Below are 20,920 nucleotides of genomic sequence, written 5' to 3' on the forward strand. Positions count from 1 at the left end.
AAAAATCATGAATTTATTTGTCACTCCTTCAACAAATGTTTATGAGCACCTAGCTTGCACAAGGTGCCCTTCTAATTGCTGATGACACAATTAGGTACAGAGAGTCCCAACTCACAGTGCTTTTTGAAAAAGAAGCAGTACGCATGAGGAAAAATGGGGCAGGGGAGGGTGGCGGGCAATGCTACCTTCTATGAGGAGGGCAGGGAACACCTACAGTGTGGGGACCGTTGAGCAGACATCTAAACTGCTATGTACAGTTTGGGGGAAGAACAGAGGGAAAGCGAGTGCTGTTTATCAGCCAAACATGAGTCACAACTAATTAAAATCTCATTGAGTAAAATCAGGTAAGATTTTAGGCTCATGTTTTCCTTTGCTTTAGCTTATCCTCTGATACACAAAATACTAAGAAAAAATACATCTCTGTATCTATCACATAGTGATAAAAATGTATAGATACCACTCTTGGTTTTCAGAAATTGTCAACACCAGTAATGAGATGCATTTTTTTTCTTAAAAGAATCACATATACAATAAAGATGGGTAGGAATGGATTAGAAGAAAAATATACAGTACTGTTTGACCTATGCTGACAAGACAGGACACACCTGAGTGCCCATACCCTACTTCAAAATTACCAACTTAGGTGGTTTGTAATTAAAATTAATGTCATTTAGGTCTGAATGACAACTTTCACAATTTGAGCTAATGGCAAAACCTCAGGCTTAGAAAAATCATCTTATGCAGTCAATTTTCCAATGCAGACTGAGTTCTGGAACATGGAAATGCCCCAAGGCAGTTACTTCCCTTCATCTAGAAAATGAGAACGACACTTCATCTAGAGTGTCTTGTGGATTCAAAGAGATGGTGCTCATCAAGTGGACAAGTATCAGTTAATATTAGAAATAGCCCAGCCTCAAAAGTCCATTCAAACAAAACAAAGGTTTTATTAAGGATCCTATTATACTCAGAAAATTTAGCATACCTGTTCTAAAATCCGTCAGCGGAGGAAATGTTTCCACATTCTTATTGAACCTCCTCAGTGCTTCGTTAAGGCTTTCAGACTCAGATTCCCAGCTAACTCCACTGTCATCTGTGTCACTATGCTGGTTAAACAGATTACAACTTTCTACAGAATCAAGGCAGATATACACCTAAGTGGGGAGAAGGGAAGGAAAAGACTTTCGAATTTTGTAATTGTTAGTATTTACTTGTACGGACAAAATTATTGCAGCAGGCAGTCTGAACAAGGGCCTTGATGATCCCTTGTACAGCTCCTCTCCCACATCAGACCAGAGTTGATCTTTGTGAACAAGAGAGTGTGACAGGAGTGATGATATGTTACTGCTGAGATCAGAGCATCAAAGACACGTGGCCCCGGTCTTGGTCGTAGGCTCTCCCTGCAACTCTCCTCAGGGAAGCATGCGCCACGTTCCCAGCAAGCCCGCGGGGAGGCCCACAGGGCAAAGCACTGAGCCTCCAGACCACACCCAGCACAGTCTTTTTGGAAGTGGGTCCTGGGTGCCATTTCTACCACCAACATCTCCACAGCCCGTCAGCGAGAGATCCGGAGCCAGTACCTAATTAAGTAGCTCCTGGATTTCTGACTCTCATGTGGGTTTTGTTCCAAGCTAAGTTTGGGGTAATTTGTGATGCAGAAATAAATAACTAAAAGGAAAAGAAATCATTACAAAAACCAACAACAGCTGTATACTATTTTCTCTGATAGAATTATATAGCCAATTCTTCCGCCTGTAAAAAACGGTTTACTATGGAAAAGAGCTGAAGGAACGGCCTGAGCTACTTAATTTGTCACTTCTTTCTTGTTAGGCAAGGTCATGTAATCGAATTTTCTTTAGTGAACTTATTTATTCAGTCAATATTTGTTGAGTGCCCATTATATAACAGGCAGCATTCTAGTTCTGGGAACACATCTGTGACCAAATCAGGCAAAAGTCCTAGTCTTCATGGAGCTACATTCTAGTAGGGTGAAGCAGACAATCATAGTAAGAAAGGGACACCGTGTGTTAGAAGACGGTAAGTGGCATGGAAAACAGAGGAGGGTAAAGAGCAGCTAGAGTTCAGTGTGGGAAGAAGCCACGGAAATGAGATGTTTAAGATTTCATAGATGGAAACAGTTCTGCCCTAAAAACCTAAATATTGATATAAACATGACTAAAGCAACACAATACTGGAAACACAGAAACTGCCTGAAAAACTTGCTTTATTAACAAATGTCTGAAGAGGAAAAGAATGTGTCCTGAAGAGGACACATTGGGCAAACTGGAGGTCACTGATTTTCAATTATTTAAGATCAGGAAGACAGAAGTGTGAAGAGTTGATCCTTGAGTTTAAGATCAAGACTGCCTGTTATATTTTTAACCAACAACCGATCATTTAGACCACATACCTCATTAGGTGAGACAACATGTTTAACTTGAACAGCATAGAGTTCTTCTGGGGGAGGCAGAGATGAAGGCAAGTATGGTGGTAAAATAGGAGTTTCTGTTTCAGACAAAAGCAATTCCTAAAGCACCAAAAACAAATTCAGATTTCAGAACAGCTATTACAGAAATCCAATACATTCATTACAGTGCCAATTAATTTTCAATTAGCAGAAAGCAAGCTCTCTTAATGAATACCACAAAATAATTTTGTTTTAGGACCAAAATGTGAGTAAAGATCTTCAGCACTCTTTTGTTCCTCCAGTTAAAAAATTTTTGTGTGTGTTTAAAAACTCAGATGAATGTTTTTTTGTTTTTTTTTTTTTAATGTATACATATTTACATATACACACAAAACTCTGGAAGACTGGCTAACAGTTAATGGTAATTGTCACTGCTTAGTGGGACTGGGGCATCTGATGTGTAGAAAGGGGACTTTTTTTCTATTCGCATTTCTACAGTATTTATTTTTAGAATAAGTATATACCTTATAATAAAAACTAAAATAATATATGAAATGCCAAAGGAAGATTCAAGTTAAAATCGTCAAAAAAAAAAAAAAAAAAAAAAAAAAAGTGTGCTGTCTTTAAACTCTAAAAAAGCATAACCAAAAACTAAAACTTATGTGATTCCCAAGAGGATCCTGGCAGTCAGCAGTTATTAAACGCAAAGGTATTATAAAAATTTGGATGTTTTAAAAAAAATTCTTTTAATGTTTATTTATTTTTGAGAGAGAGAGAGAGACAAGAGAGAGACAGAATGCGAGCGGGGGTGGGGTAGACAGAAAGGGAAACAGAATCTGAAGCAGGCTCCAGGCTCTGAGCTGTCAGCACAGAGTCTGATGTGGGGCTTGAACTCACAAACCAGGAGATCATGACCTGTTCCGACGTTGGATGCTCAACTGACTGAGCCACCCAGGTTCCCCTGGGTGTTTTTTTTGTTTTTTTTTTTTAATGAAAGCTTTAAAAGATTCTTAAATGTGGTAATTAGCATAAAAAGTAAAATAATCACATTTAAATTTGTAGATTAATTTATTAATATTTAACATTTCCAAACTGGTGGCAAAACAGAACAAAATCTATCTGAACCACTTAGTAGAGTTCAGCAAAAAGTGACTATGACTGCTAAATTTTACCGATTTGTTACAAAGCACTTGACAGTAAGTTTGCTATTTTTATAATCATAGGAATAAAATTCTACTTATTAATAATGAAACTTTCATTAAAACTCTTCCTGCATCAAAAAGCACAAGTGACAGAAGAAAAAAAAAGACTTCGTCAAGATAAAAAATTTTGGTGCTTTAAAGGACACCATTAAGAAAGTGAAAAGATAACCCACAAAATGGGAGGAAATACCTGCCAATCGTATTTCTGATAAAGGACTTATATACAGAATATAAAGAACTCTTACAAGTCAACAAAAACAACCCAACTAAAAATGGGCAGGAGATTTTTTCATTCTTTTTTACCTTTATTTTCTATTTTTTTTCTGGATTTATTGAAATATAATTGACATATAACATTGTATTAGTGCAAGGTATACAACGTAATTATTTAATACATGTATATACTTTGAAATGACTACCACAAAAGGTTCACGCCAATAACCTCATAATATTTATAAATTTTTTTTTTCTGATAAAAACATTTACTATCAACTCTCTTAGCAACTTTCAAGTATACAATACAGTGTTGTTAACTATAATCACCATGTTGTACATTGCATCCCCAGGACTTACATCTGGAAGTTTGTATCTTTTGATGCCTTCATGCATTTCCCCCTCTCCTCATCCCTTACCCCTGGCAACCACCAATCTGTTGTATCTGAGTTCAGTTTTTTTTTTTTTTAGATTCCACGTATTAGATCATACCGTATTTTCGACTTATTTCACTTAACATAATGCCTTCAAGATCCATCTATGTTGTCAAAAATGGCAGGAGTTCCTTTTTATGGCCAAACAGAATACTATCCCAGTGTGTGCAAACATACAGCCTCACACCACACACCCCACACCTTTATCCACTCATCCGCTGATGGCCACTTAGGCTGTTTCCAGGTTGTGGCTACTGTAACTAATTCTGCAATGGGCATGGGGTACAGCACACAGTTCTTCAAGACAGTGCTTTTGTTTCCTCTGAATACATGCCTAGAAGTGGAATTGAGAATGACAGTTCTATTTTTACTTTTTGAGGAACCTTCATACTATTTTCCATAGTGGTTGTACCAATGTACATACCCACTATGGTGCACAAGGGTTTCCTTTTCTCTACGTCCTCACCAGCATTTCTTTTTGTCTTTTTGATGATGGCCATTCTAACATGTGTGAGGTGACACCTCATTGTGGTTTTGATTTGCATTTCCCTGATGATTAGTGACGCTGAGCACCTTTTCATGTGTCTGTTGGTTATTTGTACATCTTCTTTGAAAAAATGTCTGTTTAGTTCCTGTGTCTACTTTTTAATCAGATTGTTTATTATTTACTATTGATTTGTGTAAGTTTTTATATATTTTGGATTTTATGACTTATCAGATATTTGATTTTCGAACACTTCTTCCCATTCTGTAGGCTGCCTTTTTATTTTGTTGATGGTTTCTTTTGCTGTGCCGAGCTTCTTGGTTTGATATAGTCCCACTTGTTTAATTTTGTGTTTGTTGGCTTTACTTTTGGTGTCAAATCCCGGGAAGAGTATTTGAACAGAAATTTCTTCAAAGAAAATACACAAGTGGCCAAAAAAAGAGCGTATGAAAAGATGTTCACCATCATCAGTCACCAGAGAAAAGCAAATCAAAACCACAATGAAATACCACTTCACACCTATCCTAGGATGGCGGGGGGGCGGGGGGAGGTGGTGGGAGTCAGATAGCAAGTGTTGATAAGGATATGGAAAAAAAAATGGAACCTTGGAGACTCCTAGTATAAGAGTAAAATGGTGCATCCCCTTTGGAAAACAGTCTCAAAGTTCCTTAAAATGGTAAAAAGTCACTATACGACTCAGCAATTCCACTGGTAGGAATCAGGTCCATATCCAAGAGAAGTGAAAACAGATGCCCACATAAAAACTTGTATGCAAATGTTCACAGCTGTATTCACAATTGCAAAAAGGTGGAAACCCAACTGTCCATCAACCGATGAATGGATAAACAAAATGTAGTATATCCATGCAATGGAAAGTTATTCATCAATAATAAGGATACATACCGCCACGTGAATGAAGCTTAAAAATGTTTTTCTAGTAAAAGAAACTGTGTTATAAAGGGCTACATATTATGTGATTCTCTTTATATAAAATGTCCAAAATAGGAAAATCCAGAGAGACAGATTACTGGTCTCCAGGAAACTGGGAAAGGAAAGTGACTCCTGTTGGTATGGGGTTTCTTTCTGGAATGATGAAATGTTGTGGAATCAAGTAGTTGTGATGATTGCACAACTCTGAATATACTTAACACCCACTGCATTGTACATTTTAAGATGGTGAATTTTATAGTATGTAAATTATATCTCAATAAAGCTGTTATAAAAGAAAATGCTTATTACTTCCTGATCTTATATTAGATCCCCTGTATTGATGAAGTATCCAAGTTTCCAAAATGTTTGGATTGTAACTTACCTCAAATCTTATTTCCCATCTTTCATCCTCATACTTTTTATCATAATCTGTTAGTTTCTGAAATAATAAAGTATTGTTAACTAATAAACCAAATTCAACTATATAATATTTTTAAGGCACTTTCATATTTTGTCCCCACAAAAACTGGGTGCATGTCCTTGTTGGCATTCATGCAGTTATTTTGGGTTAACTATACAAAAATCTAATGTTCTGAGTAATCTTCATAGTGCAACAAGAAGAATCTTCAAAATCATGTTAAACACACGTCAATGGTAATTATAGCTACCCTTGAACAACATTAGGGTTAGGGGCATCGACCCCCCACCACACACAGTGGAAAATCCACATATAACTTTTTACTCCCTAAAAACGTAACTGTTGACCAGAAGGCTTACCAATAAAAAAAAAAAAAACAGTTGATTAACACATATTTTGTATGTTATATGTATTATATATTATATTCTTATTATAAAGTAAGCTAGAGAAAATGTTAAGAAAGTCGTAAGGAAGAGAAAATACATTTACAGTACTGTAAAAAAGTCCACACATAAGTGGACCCACTCAGTTCAAACCTGTGTTGTTCAAGGGCCAACTGCAAAGAGTAGGAGTTCTTACCTCTTCTTTTAAATGTTCACACTGAAGAGTGCAACGGGAGGGGAAGGACTTAGTAATCTTTATAAAACCAGTTTAACAGATGGAACACCTTTTATACAAACACATGAGTACAAATACACATGAGCACACATACACACACCACACACACCCCTCTGCTCAAAAGAAAAAGCTGGCAGTGAGAATTACATGTACAAAGTAATATCACATTTCTAAGTATGAGAAATAGTTTTCTATATCGAACTGAACATTCAATATTTGGTTGTGTCCTGTCATGAAAATGAGTATTTAAAAATGTAACAAGTGAACTGTAAGTCTAGAAATAAAAAATATCTTGCTATATAAAATGTTAATGTTATTATTTATGATGGATTCCCTATTGCTACTAAGTATTTATGGCATCTTGCAATGTGAAAACATATCTATGACAGGCTAATTATGTTTTTTAAAAAATAAAAAACAGAAACACTGGAAAACTGAAAGGAGCTATTTCTTGAAGCTAAGCTTAAAATCCAGAAGCAAAATGGGGAAAATGTTAAAATGTCAAATAAAAGGAAAAAAAAATTTATCTGAGGAGAGAATCCTTTTCTGGCAGCAAATTCTATTAAGATTTGTATGTATATGTTCAAACAGCATATATATAAAACAACATTAGATAATGGATGGTCTTTTCACTAGGTTTGAAGATACAGAAACATTAAATGAATCTTAATGCAATTAAAGTCTTTTTTTAGGACATTTAGGACATAAAGCATGACGTAGTGTATTGTTTCCTCAACAGATAATTTAAAAATTCTCTATATTCTCTTAACATATCAAACACAACCATATTGAAGACTTAAAGTGTAAGGCAAAATATGACATTTTATCCAGAATCAGTTTTTCAATAATTTAGGTTCTTATAGAATAACAGCTCACTTACTTCTTTCAATATCTCTTCAGAATGCTCAAAAGTACAGTATTTATGGTATGCCATAAAATAAGAAAGTGACATTCCATCAAAATAGAGATGAATCGATAATTTCCCCCATGGGTTTTCAGGTAATTCCTGTTTAATTTCAATAAAGATTATTATTATAAAATAAAGTCTGTTTGAAGATTCAAATTTTATAGCAGGCAAATATGATATTAGAGTTCTGACAATCACAGTTTTACCAGTTTGACTAGTGGCTCATTTCATAAAATTTTCTTCCTGGTCTTTTGGCAGGTTATATAAAACAGTAATTCTACTATTATAGTTTCTGTAAAATATATTTACATGTAAGATAGTTTGCTAGTTATTTACTAGAAAATTACATCATCTTTAAATAATACTAATAATTTACACTAAGTAGAAGGAGAAAGAAAAGGTATGTTCAGAGGTAAAGAAATGAAGTTTTGTTAAAAATCCAAAAATGACAGAATCAGAAGACATCAATGACTGTCTAGAAGGAGGAGTTAGGATAATGGCTTTAAACTCTTAAGTCCACTTAGCATTATTAGGTACTGAACATGTACGTAGCTGATAGGCTGATCATTTTTCATTTATACTTGGTACCACCTTAGTCCAAACTCCTGTCTCTACTGAGTTTCTATAATTGCTTTCCAGCAGACCTCCCTGCTTCTATCTTCTCTACTCTCTAGCTTTTCTCAGTGCAGCAGAGTGAAAATACTAGAACGTTAAAGGTAGATCATGTCACTCCTTTGCCCAAGCCCTTGAGTGGCTGCCTTTGTCAGCTTGACAGCTGAAGCTTTCACAAACCTCTCCCCCACCCCCAATTCTTTTCTATCGTGCTCCTTCTGCTCCAGCCCCAGTGGCTTCTCTGCCAGTCCTTGAACACCCCAGGCATGCTCCAGCCTTGGAGCTCTCTGCACTGTTCTCCAGACATCTCATGGTTGGTCCTCTCACCATTTTAGAATCTTTACTCCTATCTCATTTTTTGCAGGGTGGCCTCCCTTGACCACTGTGTTTAAAATGTTAACTTCTCCCCTGCCCCATTTTCCCCATCAGCCCTTCCTGCTTTGTTTTCTTCCTAGCACTTACCACAACCTAATACACCTTGTATTTTATGTTTTTTTATTTTGTTTCCCACTGCTGAAATGGAAACTCCATGAAGGCAGACATCTGACTATTCAGTCCATTGCTGTACCTCCAGGCTGAGACTAGAGTCAGTCAGTATTTCTTAGTATATAAAGTCACAGGAGCAAGTCTGGGTAAGGTCTGTTATGGCAGTAAGGGCTGTAGGGCATGCACATTCATGGTTTCTGACAATTTAAGCAGCCTTGGGTATACTATGAATTGTTCTCCTGTGTTAAGCTAAACGGCAAAGAATTTTGATCTCTATCTTACTGCCATGATTTTCCACAAGGGCTATGAATAACCAGAGAGGGGCTCTTGGTACTAACATCAGCAACATTAAAGCTTCTGTACTGTTTATATAAGTAGGTCTGTGGCTCTTGTTAAGTCTTTATCATCCTGTAGTCAGTCACCTTTCATACAGAAATACTTTCCTTACAGTGTTTGTATCCTTCTAGTGGAATCCTCAAACATAGCTGCCGATCAATCTCATTACCTCACTGCTCAGAAACCTCCAATGGGCTCCACTTATTCACCTCTACCTCTCTTAAATCCTATTCACCACCACTTCCCTCACAAAACCTCTTTTATTCTAGCCAAACAGTTATGCTATTTCCTAATTGTACCGTGCCCGGTTCTGTTTCTTTATGCTTACTTACGAATTCTATTCCCCTGGTCAGGAGAACTTTCCCAACTTTTAAGGGCTACCTCACTTACCATCTCTAAGTTCCTATTACACTTACTCTTTTTACCAGTCACTTGGCTCTTGGCATGTCACTTTGTAGTGTCAAGTTTTTAGGTTTATATCTTACATCTAGTTGTTTCACTAACTACATAAGGTCTTTGAGCACAGGGGCTCACCTGCACCTCCCACAGTGCTACGTACATGGTCACATCCTGAGAACTACTATGTATATTTATAAACATCTCCAATTCTTTGATACTGCTCCTTATTAGGTTGTTAATAAAGAATCTTTCGGATTACTGACTTTAGTGCTTATGAAAGTTCTCAGGAACTTGCTCAAAATTAGATTTAAAACAAGCCTAGAAACCAAAGTGGTAACTTTTCTATGTTACTGAATAAGTTATATTCAAATAGGAACATTTTTCATCATTAAAATATCCCTCAAATTATGTTACCTACACCACTTTATGGCCAATAACTTAAATCAACAATATATGCCTTGAATATAAATTACCATAATGTGAATTTCCACCTCTCTCTTCGAAAGCAGTTCCTGAAGGAGTTCTATTGCATCTGGTTGCCAGACATTCCCAACCTATTTGGGATTAATAAACTCAGATTCTTTCACACTTTCACAAAATATGACAGAGCAGAAAGCAAATGAAGTTATATAAAAGTAGCCATAAACAGGTAACAGGAGACAGTAGTATAAACTATACAAGCAGTTTTAAGAGAATATCATGGCCATATGAAACTAATAATTTGTCTGAGCTTCCTTCCCTCACTACAGTTCTCTCTTAAAGCATTTTAGGCTTTAAAAATATAAACCTACATTAAAAACAAAGCATCACAAAATTTTTTTTTAAAACACCAATATACCAATGTGGTGCTTGGATAATGCCTAAAATAGGTATTATTAAGGAGCAGTGATTGTTGTGTTTTTAATGTTAAGACATTCATGTGGCGAAGAATTGGGGCCTCCTGCCAAAAGCCACTGAGGAGCCTCAACTTTCCACCAATGCCACGTGAAAGCGTTTTGGAGGCAGATCCTCTACCGCAGTGAACCCTTCAGATGACTGTACATATTCATGCAGTTTTACTAGGGACTCTGAGCCAAAACCACTCAGCTAAGCTGCTCCTAATCCCTGAACCACAGAAACTATATGAAAGAAAAAAAAGTTTGTTGATTTAGACTACTAAGTTTTAGCTTAATTTGTCATGCAGCAAGAGATAATTAATACACCACTTCTTTATCTGATTTCCAGCTTCAAATCTGTTGTGATTTTATTTGATGAAGAAATAACTAAATTTTAACAGTCTTACACTTACCCATCTATGAAGATATTAGGTCTCTTTACTTATTCAGATTTTTTTAAATGTTTATTTTTGAGAGAGACAGAGAGACAGAGACAGAGCATGTGTGGGGGAGGGGCAGAGAGAGAGGGAGACACAGAATCCCAAGCAGGCTCCAGGCTTTGAGCTATCAGCACAGAGGCCAATGTGGGGTTACAACTTGTGAACTGCACAATCGTGACCTGAGCTGAAGTCAGATGATTAACTGACTGAGCCACCCAGGCGCCTCTCAGATTTTTTTTTTTTTATCCTTCAGTTTGATTTTGTAGTTTTCTTCATAAAGGCCCTTTAGCTGTCTTAAGAAACTTATTTCTAAGTATTTTATTATTTTTGCTACAACTGAAAGGGATTGTTAATAAAAAGACAATATTTAAAATTAATCATCCTACAAATTACAATTTACTCACAGATTTGGTATTATAGAGCTGGCAAGGAATACAAAACGGGGGTGTATCAGGATATAGTAAAATAGGGTAAAGGTGACATTGTGGAATCTTCTCGGTGAATCCATGATCTAAATATTGTACCTGAAACAGAACAAATAAAATTTATAATTTAAATTTACTATTAAAAACTAGGGGCCAGTAGGGACTCTTAGGTATTTAAAAAAACAGACATCCTAGAAAGAGATCTAAATGGATTTGAAAATTTTCCAGAAAAAAAGAAACATTGTATTCCTTCATTCCATAGTGTATTAAATTTCATTGTCAAAAGTTTTTTTTTTACACATAAACCAGCTTTTTTTTTTTAACAGAGTCTTCTGAGATTTACAAATTCCTTTAGAATTTCTTTTGAAGATAATTTAATTTTGTTTTGTTTTTCCTAAGTATTTTAGAAGTGGTTTACTAAATACTAAGTATTTAGAAATGGTTTACATTTAATAAAGAAGTATACTGGTTTGTTTTCTTGTTGAATTTTAAGAGTTCTTCACACATTTTGGATAATAGTCCTTCATAAGATGTGTCTTTGGCAAATATTTTCTCCCAGTGTGTGGCTTGTGTTCTCATTGACATTGGCTTTCACAGGGGAAGTTTTTCATTTAAATAAAGTCCAGTTTATCCCTTATTTTATGGGTCTTCTGTGCGATATCTAAAAAGTCATTACCATCCCCAAGGTCATTGAGGTTTTCTCTGCTATCTTCTAGGAGTTTTATAGTTTGTGTTTTACATTTAGGTCTATGATCCATTTTGAGTTAATTTTTTTGAAGAGTGTAAAAGTCTGGGTCCAGGTCCATTTTTGTGTGTGTGGATGATCACTTGTTTCTGCAGCATTTACTGAAAAGACCATCTTTGCTTAGTTGTTTTGCCTTTGCTCCTTTGTCAAAGATTAGTTGACTATATTTTTGTGGGTCTATTTCTAGGCTCTCTATTTTGTTCCATTGTTCCATTTGTTTATTTTTATTTTTCTGCTAATACCACAATATCTCAATTACTGTGACCTTATAGTTAAATTTTGAAGTAAGGTAGCATCAGTTCTCTGATTTTGTTCTTCTCCTTTGTGTTGGCTATTCTGGGTCTTTTGCCTCTCCCTATAAACTTTAAAATAAATTTGTTGATATCCACAAAACAACCTGCTGGGATTCTGATTGGCATTGCATTGCATCTATAGATAAATCTGGGAAGAACTGACATTTTGACAATATTGAGTCTTCCTATTCATGAACTAGAATATCCCTCCAGTCATTTTGTTCTTTGATTTTGTTCATCAGAGTTTTGTAGTTTTCCTTGTATAGATAGATCTTGTACATATTCAGTTAGAGTTATACCTAAGTATTTTGTTTTTTTGGGTGCTAATGTAAATGGTATTGTATTCTCAGTTTCAAATTCCACTTGTTCATTGCTGGTCTATAGGGAAGTGACTGACTTTTGTATATTAACCTTGTATCCCGCAACCTTGCTATAATTGCTTAGAGTTCTAGGAATTTTCTTGTTCATTCTTTTGCATGTCATCTGTAAGCAAAGTTCTTCCTTTCTAATTTATCTTTTATTTCCTTTTATCTGATTGCATTAGCTAGTACTTCTATTATGATGTTGAAAAGGAATGGTAAGAGGGAATATCTTTGCCTTGCTCCTGCTCTTAGTGAGAAAGTCATGGGGTCTTCACCATTAAGTATGATGTTAGCTGTAAGTTTTTTGTAGTTTTTTTTTTTAATCAGGGTAGGAAGTTCCTCTCTATACCTATTACAGACTTTTTAGTATGAATGGGTATTAGATCCTCTCAAAAGCTTTCTCTGCATCTACTGATATGATCATGTGATTTTTCTTTTTCATCCTGTTGATGTGATAGATTACATTAGCCAATTTTCAAATGTTGAATCAGCCTTGAACACCTGGGATAACCATTTGGTCATGATGTATATAATTACTTTTATACATTGTGGATTTGATTTTCTACTATTTGGTTGAGGATTTTTGTATCTATATTCCTGATACTGGTCTGTAGCTTTATTTTCTTGTAATGTTGTTGTCTATTTTTGGTATTACAGTAATGTCGGCCTCATAGAATGAGTTAGGAAGTATTTCCTTTGCTTCTATCTTCTGAAAGAGATCTTAGTAAAATATCTTCCTTAAATATTTGGTAGAATTTACCAATGAAACCATCTGGGCCAGGTGCTTTTTGTTTTGGAAGGTTATGAATTACTAATTCAATTTCTTTATTAGATATAGGACTATTCAGATTTTCTATTTCTCTGTGTGGGTTTTGACAAATTGTGTCATTTTAAGGAATTTGTTCATCTAGGCTGTCAAATTTGTGAGTATAGATCTACTCATAATATTCCTTTATTATCTTTTCATGTGCCCTCTTTCATTTCTGATATTAGTAATTTGTGTCCTCTTTTTCTTGATTAGCCTGGTTGCAAGCTTAATGATTTTACTCTTTTCAATGAAACAACTTTTAATCTCATAGATTTTCTTTCTTGATTTTCTGTTTTCAATTTCATTAATTTCAGCTCAAATTCTTATTTTTTTCAGCTTAACTTTGGATTTAATTTTTTCTTTTTGTAGTTTCCTCAGGTGGAAACTTAGAAAATTGATTTTAAATCTTTGTTCTTTTCTAATATATGCATTTAATGCTGTGAATTTCCTCTAAGCAATGCTTTCATTGCATAAGTTTTGACAAGTGTTTTCATTTTCATTTAGCTCAAAATATTTTTAAATTTCTCTTGAGATTTCTTCCTTGACCCATGTGTTTTTTAGAAGTTTGTTGTTAAACCTCTATGTATTTTGGGATTATCGTTCTGTTACTGGTTTCTAGTTTAATTCCATTCCGGTCTGAGAGCCGACATTGATTTCTACCCCTTTAAACTTAAAGTGTGTCTTATGGCTAAGAATGTGGTATATCTTGATAAGTATTCCATGTGAGCTTGAGAAGAATGTATTATTGTTCAATGAATTAGTCCAGAGATGCCAATTATATCCAGTTGATTGATGGTATTTTTGAGTTCAACTATGTCCTTACTGATTCTCTGCTTGCTAGACCTGTCATTTCTGATAGAGTGTTGAAGTCCACAACTATGTTAGTGGGTATTTCTCTTTGCAATTTTATTAGTTTTTGCCTCATGCAGATTTACTCTTTTGTTGTTATACACATACATATTAGGAACTGTAATGTCTTCTTAGAGAATTGACTCCTCTGTCATTATGTAATGCCCTTCTTTATCCCTGATAACTTTCCTGCTTTGAAGTCTACTCTGAAATTATAGATATCCCTGCCTTCTTCTAATGAGTGTTGGCACAGAATATTTTTCTCTATCCACTCATTTTTTTCCACTCATTTTAAATCTATATGTGTCTTATACTCAAAGTGGGTTTCTTGTAGACAACATACAGTTAATTGGTACATTTATTTGTTACTATTTTCCATTTACTGCTTTTGTTCTTTGTTCTTGTTTTCCACTATTTTTCTGCCTCGTGGTTTTAAATGAGCATTTTATATAATTGCATTTTCTCTTTCTTAGCATATCAATTATACTTTTTAAAAAGCAATTTTTAGGGGCAACTGGGTGGCTCAGTCAGTTAAGCATCTGACTATTCATCTCAGCTCAGGTCTTGATCTCTTTGTTGTGAGTTCAAGCCCCACATTGGGCTCCACACTGGGCATGAAGCCTACTTTAAAAAAAAGCAATTTTTAGTGGTTTCCATTTAGTTTACTATAATACTGAATTATTATCATTATTAAACATTTACACTGAATCCAAGTCTATTTTCAAAAAACATTTACCACTTTGCAGGTATCATGAATACCTTATAACAAAACAATCCTAATTCCTTTCTTCCATTCCTTGTACTATGGTTATCTATTTCACTTATATTTAAGCAAGCATACATATGCATTTGGTATATTTGTATATACATACATAAGCATATATACTAACCACATTGTTGCTATTATTACTTTGAACTATTATGCTACATCAATTAAGAATAAGAAAACTCCAAGTTTTATCTTATCTCCACTTATTCCTTCTTCAGTTCTCTTTACTTAGATCTGAGTTTCTGACCTTTATTATTTTCCTTCTCTTTAAAGAATTTTTTGTACTATTTCTTGCAAGGCAGGTCTACTAGCAACAAGTTCAATTTTTGTTTCTCTGTGAAAGTCTTTATCACTCAGTTTTTAAGGTTAATTTCACAGTTTGGTGGGGTGTTTTTCTTAAGATTTTAAACATTTAAACCCACCTTCTTCTTGTTTGTATGGCTTCTGAGGAGAAATTGGATGTAATTCTTAATTATTTTTAAAGTTTAGTTATTTTGAGAGAGAGTGAGAATGCGCATGTGAGCAGGGAAGGGGCAGAGAAAGAGGGAAAGAGAATCCCCAACAGGCTCACAACGTGAGCACAGAGCCCAATGTGGGGCTAAATCCCATGAACCATGAAATCATGACCTGAACTGAAATCAAGAGTTGGACGCTTAACCAGCTGAGCCACCCAGCTATAGGTGAGGTCCATTTTTCCTCTGGCTTTTTTCAGGATTTTTTCTTTAATTTTCTGTAATTCCAAATGATATGCCCAGGTGTAGTTTAAAAAATTTTTGTTTTTGCATTTATCCTGGTTAGTGTTCTCTTAGCTCCTGGAACTGTGGTTGAGTGTCTGACATTAATTTGGGGAAAATTCTCAGTTGTAATTATTTCAAATACTTTTTCAATCCTTTCTTTTACTGGTATTCACATTATCCATATGTTATACCTTTTGTAGTTGTCCTTGGGTATTTGAATTTTTTTTTCAGTCTTTGTTCTCTTTTCAGGTTGGGAGGTCTCAAGATGTGTGGTGTGTGTGTGTGTGTATACACACACACACACACACACACACACACACAATCTGTGTCCAGTCTACTAATAAGTCCATCAAATGCATTCATTTTTGTTTATGTATTTATCTCTACTTTGTCTTTTCTTAGTATTTTTCTCTCTCTGCTTACACTGTCCATGTGTTCTTGCACAGTCTACTTTATCCACAAGAACCCTTTTCATATTAATCATAGTTGTTTTAAATTCTCAGGTAATTCCAACATCTCTGTCATGTCTTGTTCTAATGTGTCTCTGTCTCTTCCAGTTGTGTTTTTTGTTTTAATATGCATTCCAATTTTTTTCTTTTTAAAAGTTAAAATTTATTTAAAAAAATTTTTAATGTTTATTTATTTTTGAGACAGAGAGAGACAGAGTGAAAGTAGGGGAGGGGCAGAGAGAGAGGGAGAAACAGAATCTGAAACAGGCTCCAGGCTCTGAGCTGTCAGCACAGAGCCCGATACGGGGCTCAAACCCATGAACCGTGAGATCATGACCTGAGCTGAAGTCAGACGCTTAACTGACTGAGCCACCCCGGCGCCCCTTAAAATTTTTTTTAATGTTTACTTTTTAGAGAAAGAGAGAGAGCACGAGTGGGCAGAGGGCAGAGAGAGAGAGAGGGAGACACACAATTCGAAGCAGGCTCCAGGCTCTGAGCTGTCAAAACAGAGCCTGGCATGGGGTTCGAGCCCACAAACCATGAGATCATGACCCGAGCCGAAGTGAGATGCCCAACCGACAAGTCACCCAGGCGCCCTGTTAAAATTTATTTTAATTGACATGTAACATTAGTTTCAGGTATACAAATAATGACTTGATATTTTTATATAATGTGAAATGATTGCCACAATAAATCTAGTTAACATCCATCGCCATACATAAATTTTTTTGTGTGAGAGGAAAACTTTAAGATTTACTCTTAGCAATGTTCAAATATACAATATAGTATTATTAACTATAGTCACCATGCTGTACATCCCCATGATTTATTTTATAGCTGGATGTTTGTATTTGTTGATCCTTCACCCACTTTGTACACCCCCACCCCTTCATCTCTTGGAACCACCAATCTGTTCTCTGTATCCATGAGCTTAGTATTTTTTGATACTGATGGTGTTTTATTTTTTATATTCCACAAATAAGTGAGATCATGTGGTATTTGTCCTTCTCTAACTTTATTTCACTTAGCAGAATGCCCTCAAGATCCATTCGTATTGTTGCAAATGGCAAGTTTTCCTTCTTTTTTTGTGACTGAATATTCCATTGCATGCATGTGTGTGCGTGTATGTGTGTGTGTATATATACACACACACACATATATTCTTTATCCATGCATCAATAGACACTTAGGTTGCTTCCATATCTTGGCTATTGTAAATAATGCTGCAATGAACATGGGGGTGCATATACATACATATATGTGTGTGTGTGTGTGTGTGTGTGTGTGTGTGTGTGTGTTTTTGCATACAGCTTTTTGAGTGTTTTCATTTCCTTCAGATAAATACCCAGAAATGGACTTTCTGGATATGATAGTTCTATTTTAATTTTTTGAGGAACCTCCATACTGTTTTCTGTAGTGGTTGTACCAATTTACATTCCCAGTGCACAAGGGTTCTCTTTTGTCCACATTCTCACCAACACTTGTTATTTCTTGACTTTTTAATAACAGTCCTTCTAACAAGTATGAAGTGATATTGTACCTTTGAGGTGCATTTCCCTAAAGATTAGTGATTTTGAGCACATTTTCATGTACATGCTGGTCATCTGTATGTCTTCTTTGGAAACATGTCTATTCAGATCCTCTACCAAATTTTCCAATCAGATTGTTTTTTGCTATTGAGTTATATGGGTTCTTTATATATCTTGAATATTAGCACCTTATGGGATACATGATGTGCAAATATTTTCTCCCATTTGACAAGTTGCCTATTCATTTTATTGATGGTTTCCTTTGCTGTGGGAAATTTTTTAGTTTGATGTAGTCCTAGGTGTTTATTTTTGCTTTGGCGGCCTTTGATGGGTCACCAAGACCCATCATCAAGGAGTTATTGCCTGTGTTTTCTTCTAGGAGTTTTAAGGTTTCAGGTCCTTATTTCAAATATTTGATCCATTTTGAGTTAATTTTTGTGTATAGTATATGATATAATCCAGTTTCATTCTTTTGCATGTTGCCGTCCAGTTTTCCCAACACCTTTGTTGAAGAGAAGGTCTTTTCCCCATTGTATATTCTTGGTTCCTTTGTCATAAATTAATTGACTACATAAGCATTCGTTTATTTCTGGGCTTTCTATTCTCTTCCACTGTGTCTGTTTTTATGCCAGTGCCGTACTGTTTTGATGTACTTTTTAAAGTTAATAAGGAATGTCAATAAGTGATTTATTTTGCCCAAATGTAATGAAATTAACATATTACTATTTAATTGGGTTGGTTCAGCAATCAGCATTTAAAAAAATGAAATAGAACTGAATAAAAGGTATCTGAGTACATTACAGGTAGTTAGGGTGAGTACAGTTTAATGTAATATATTTTTTTAAGATTTTATTTTTAAGTAATCTCTACACCCAATGTGGGGCTCAAACTCACAACCCCAACATCCAGAGTCACATGCTTCACCAACTGAGCCACCCACGCACCCCTAATGTAATTTTTTTTCCAATATATGAAATTTATTGTCAAATTGGTTTCCATACAACACCCAGTGCTCATCCCAAAAGGTGCCCTCCCTCAATACCCATCACCCACCTTCCCCACCCTCCCCCCCCCCCCCTTCAACCCTCAGTTTGTTCTCAGTTTTTAAGAGTCTTTTATGCTTTGGCTCTCTCCCACTCTAACCTCTTTTTTTTGTTTTTTCTTCCCCTCCCCCATGGGTTTCTGTTATGTTTCTCAGGATCCACATAAGAGTGAAAACATATGGTATCTGTCTTTCTCAGATATGGCTTATCTCACTTAGCATAACATTCTCCAGTTCCATCCAGGTTGCTACAAAGGGCCATATTTCATTCTTTCTCATTGCCAGTAGTATTCCTTTGTATATACAAACCACAATTTCTTTATCCATTCATCAGTTAATGGACATTTAGGCTCCTTCCATAATTTGGCTATTGTTGAAAGTGCTGCTATAAACATCGGGGAACAAGTGCCCCTATGCATCAGCACTCCTGTATCCATTGGGTAAATTCCTAGCAGTGCTATTGCTGGGTCATAGGGTTGATCTATTTTTAATTTTTTGAGGAACCTCCACACTGTTTTCCAGAGCGGCTGCACCAGTTTGCATTCCCACCAACAGTGCAAGAGGGTTCCCATTTCTCCACATCCTCGCCAGCATCTATAGACTCCTGATTTGTTCATTTTAGCCACTCTGACTGGCGTGAGGTGGTATTGCTTTGTATTTCCCTGATGAGGAGTGACGTTGAGCATCTTTTCATGTGCCTGTCGGCCATCCGGATGTCTTCTTTAGAGAAGTGTCTATTTATGTTTTCTGCCCAATTCTTCACTGGGTTATTTGTTTTTTGGGTGTGGAGTTTGGTGAGCTCTTCATAGATTTTGGATACTAGCCCTTTGTCCGATATGTCATTTGCAAATATCTTTTCCCATTCCATTGGTTGCCTTTTAGTTTTGTCGGTTGTTTCCTTTGCTGTGCAGAAGCTTTTTATCTTCATGAGGTCGCAGTTCATTTTTGCTTTTAATTCCCTTGCCTTTGGGGATGTGTCAAGTAAGAAATTTCTATGACTGAGGTCAGAGAGGTCTTCTCGTGCTTTCTCCTCTAAGGTTTTGATGGTTTCCTGTCTCACATCCAGGTCCTTTATCCATTTTGAGTTTATTTTTGTGAATGGTGTGAGAAAGTGGTTTAGTTTCATTCTTCTGCATGTTGCTGTCCAGTTCTCCCAGCACCATTTGTTAAACAGACGGTCTTTTTTCCATTGGCTGTTCTTTCCTGCTTTGTCAAAGATTAGTTGGCCATACATTTGTGGGTCTAGTTCTGGGGTTTCTATTCTATTCCATTGGTCTATGTGTCTGTTTTTGTGCCAATACCATGCTGTCTTGATGATTACAGCTTTGTAGTCGAGGCTAAAGTCTGGGATTGTGATGCCTCCTGCTTTGGTCTTCTTCAAAATTACTTTGGCTATTCGGGGCCTTTTGTGGTTCCATATGAATTTTAGGATTGCTTGTTCTAGTTTCGAGAAGAATGCTGGTGCAATTTTGATTGGGATTGCATTGAATGTGCAGATAGCTTTGGGTAGTATTGACATTTTGACAATATTTATTCTTCCAATCCATGAGGAGGGAATGTTTTTCCATTGCTTTATATCTTCTTCAATTTCCTTCATAAGCTTTCTATAGTTTTCAGCATACAGATCTTTTACATCTTTGGTTAGATTTATCCCTAGGTATTTTATGCTTCTTGCTGCAATTGTGAATGGGATCAGTTTCTTTATTTGTCTTTCTGTTGCTTCATTATTAGTGTATAAGAATGCAACTGATTTCTGTACATTGATTTTGTATCCTGCAACTTTGCTGAATTCATGTATCAGTTCTAGCAGACTTCTGGTGGAGTCTATCGGATTTTCCATGTATAATATCATGTCATCTGCAAAAAGTGAAAGCTTAACTTTATCTTTGCCAATTTTGATGCCTTTGATTTCCTTTTGTTGTCTGATTGCTGATGCTAGCACTTCCAACACTATGTTAAACAACAGCGGTGAGAGTGGACATCCCTGTCATGTTCCTGATCTCAGGGAAAAAGCTCTCAGTTTTTCCCCATTGAGGATGATGTTAGCTGTGGGCTTTTCATAAATGGCTTTTATGATCTTTAAGTATGTTCCTTCTATCCCGACTTTCTCGAGGGTTTTTATTAAGAAAGGTTGCTGAATTTTGTCAAAGGCCT

The 20,920-nt window shown here is 35.8% G+C and overlaps 1 protein-coding gene across 2 annotated transcripts in view; it reads right to left on the minus strand.

Moving 5' to 3' along the window:
- Positions 1 to 20,920, minus strand: part of RNF17 (ring finger protein 17) — a 112,434-nt gene that overhangs the window by 11,218 nt on the left and 80,296 nt on the right. For both annotated transcript variants that reach the window (XM_078449852.2, XM_078449838.2), the window contains 6 exons: positions 11,163 to 11,282; positions 9,917 to 9,997; positions 7,584 to 7,709; positions 6,050 to 6,106; positions 2,408 to 2,524; positions 983 to 1,151 (listed from right to left, as the gene is read on the minus strand). In XM_078449852.2, the coding sequence (XP_078305978.1) occupies positions 983 to 1,151; positions 2,408 to 2,524; positions 6,050 to 6,106; positions 7,584 to 7,709; positions 9,917 to 9,997; positions 11,163 to 11,282 (670 nt within the window). The remainder of the gene's footprint in view (positions 1 to 982; positions 1,152 to 2,407; positions 2,525 to 6,049; positions 6,107 to 7,583; positions 7,710 to 9,916; positions 9,998 to 11,162; positions 11,283 to 20,920) is intronic.

This window comes from Panthera onca, chromosome A1 (genome assembly GCF_046562875.1).
Source record: "Panthera onca isolate mPanOnc1 chromosome A1, mPanOnc1 haplotype 2, whole genome shotgun sequence".
Classification (NCBI taxonomy): domain Eukaryota; kingdom Metazoa; phylum Chordata; class Mammalia; order Carnivora; family Felidae; genus Panthera; species Panthera onca.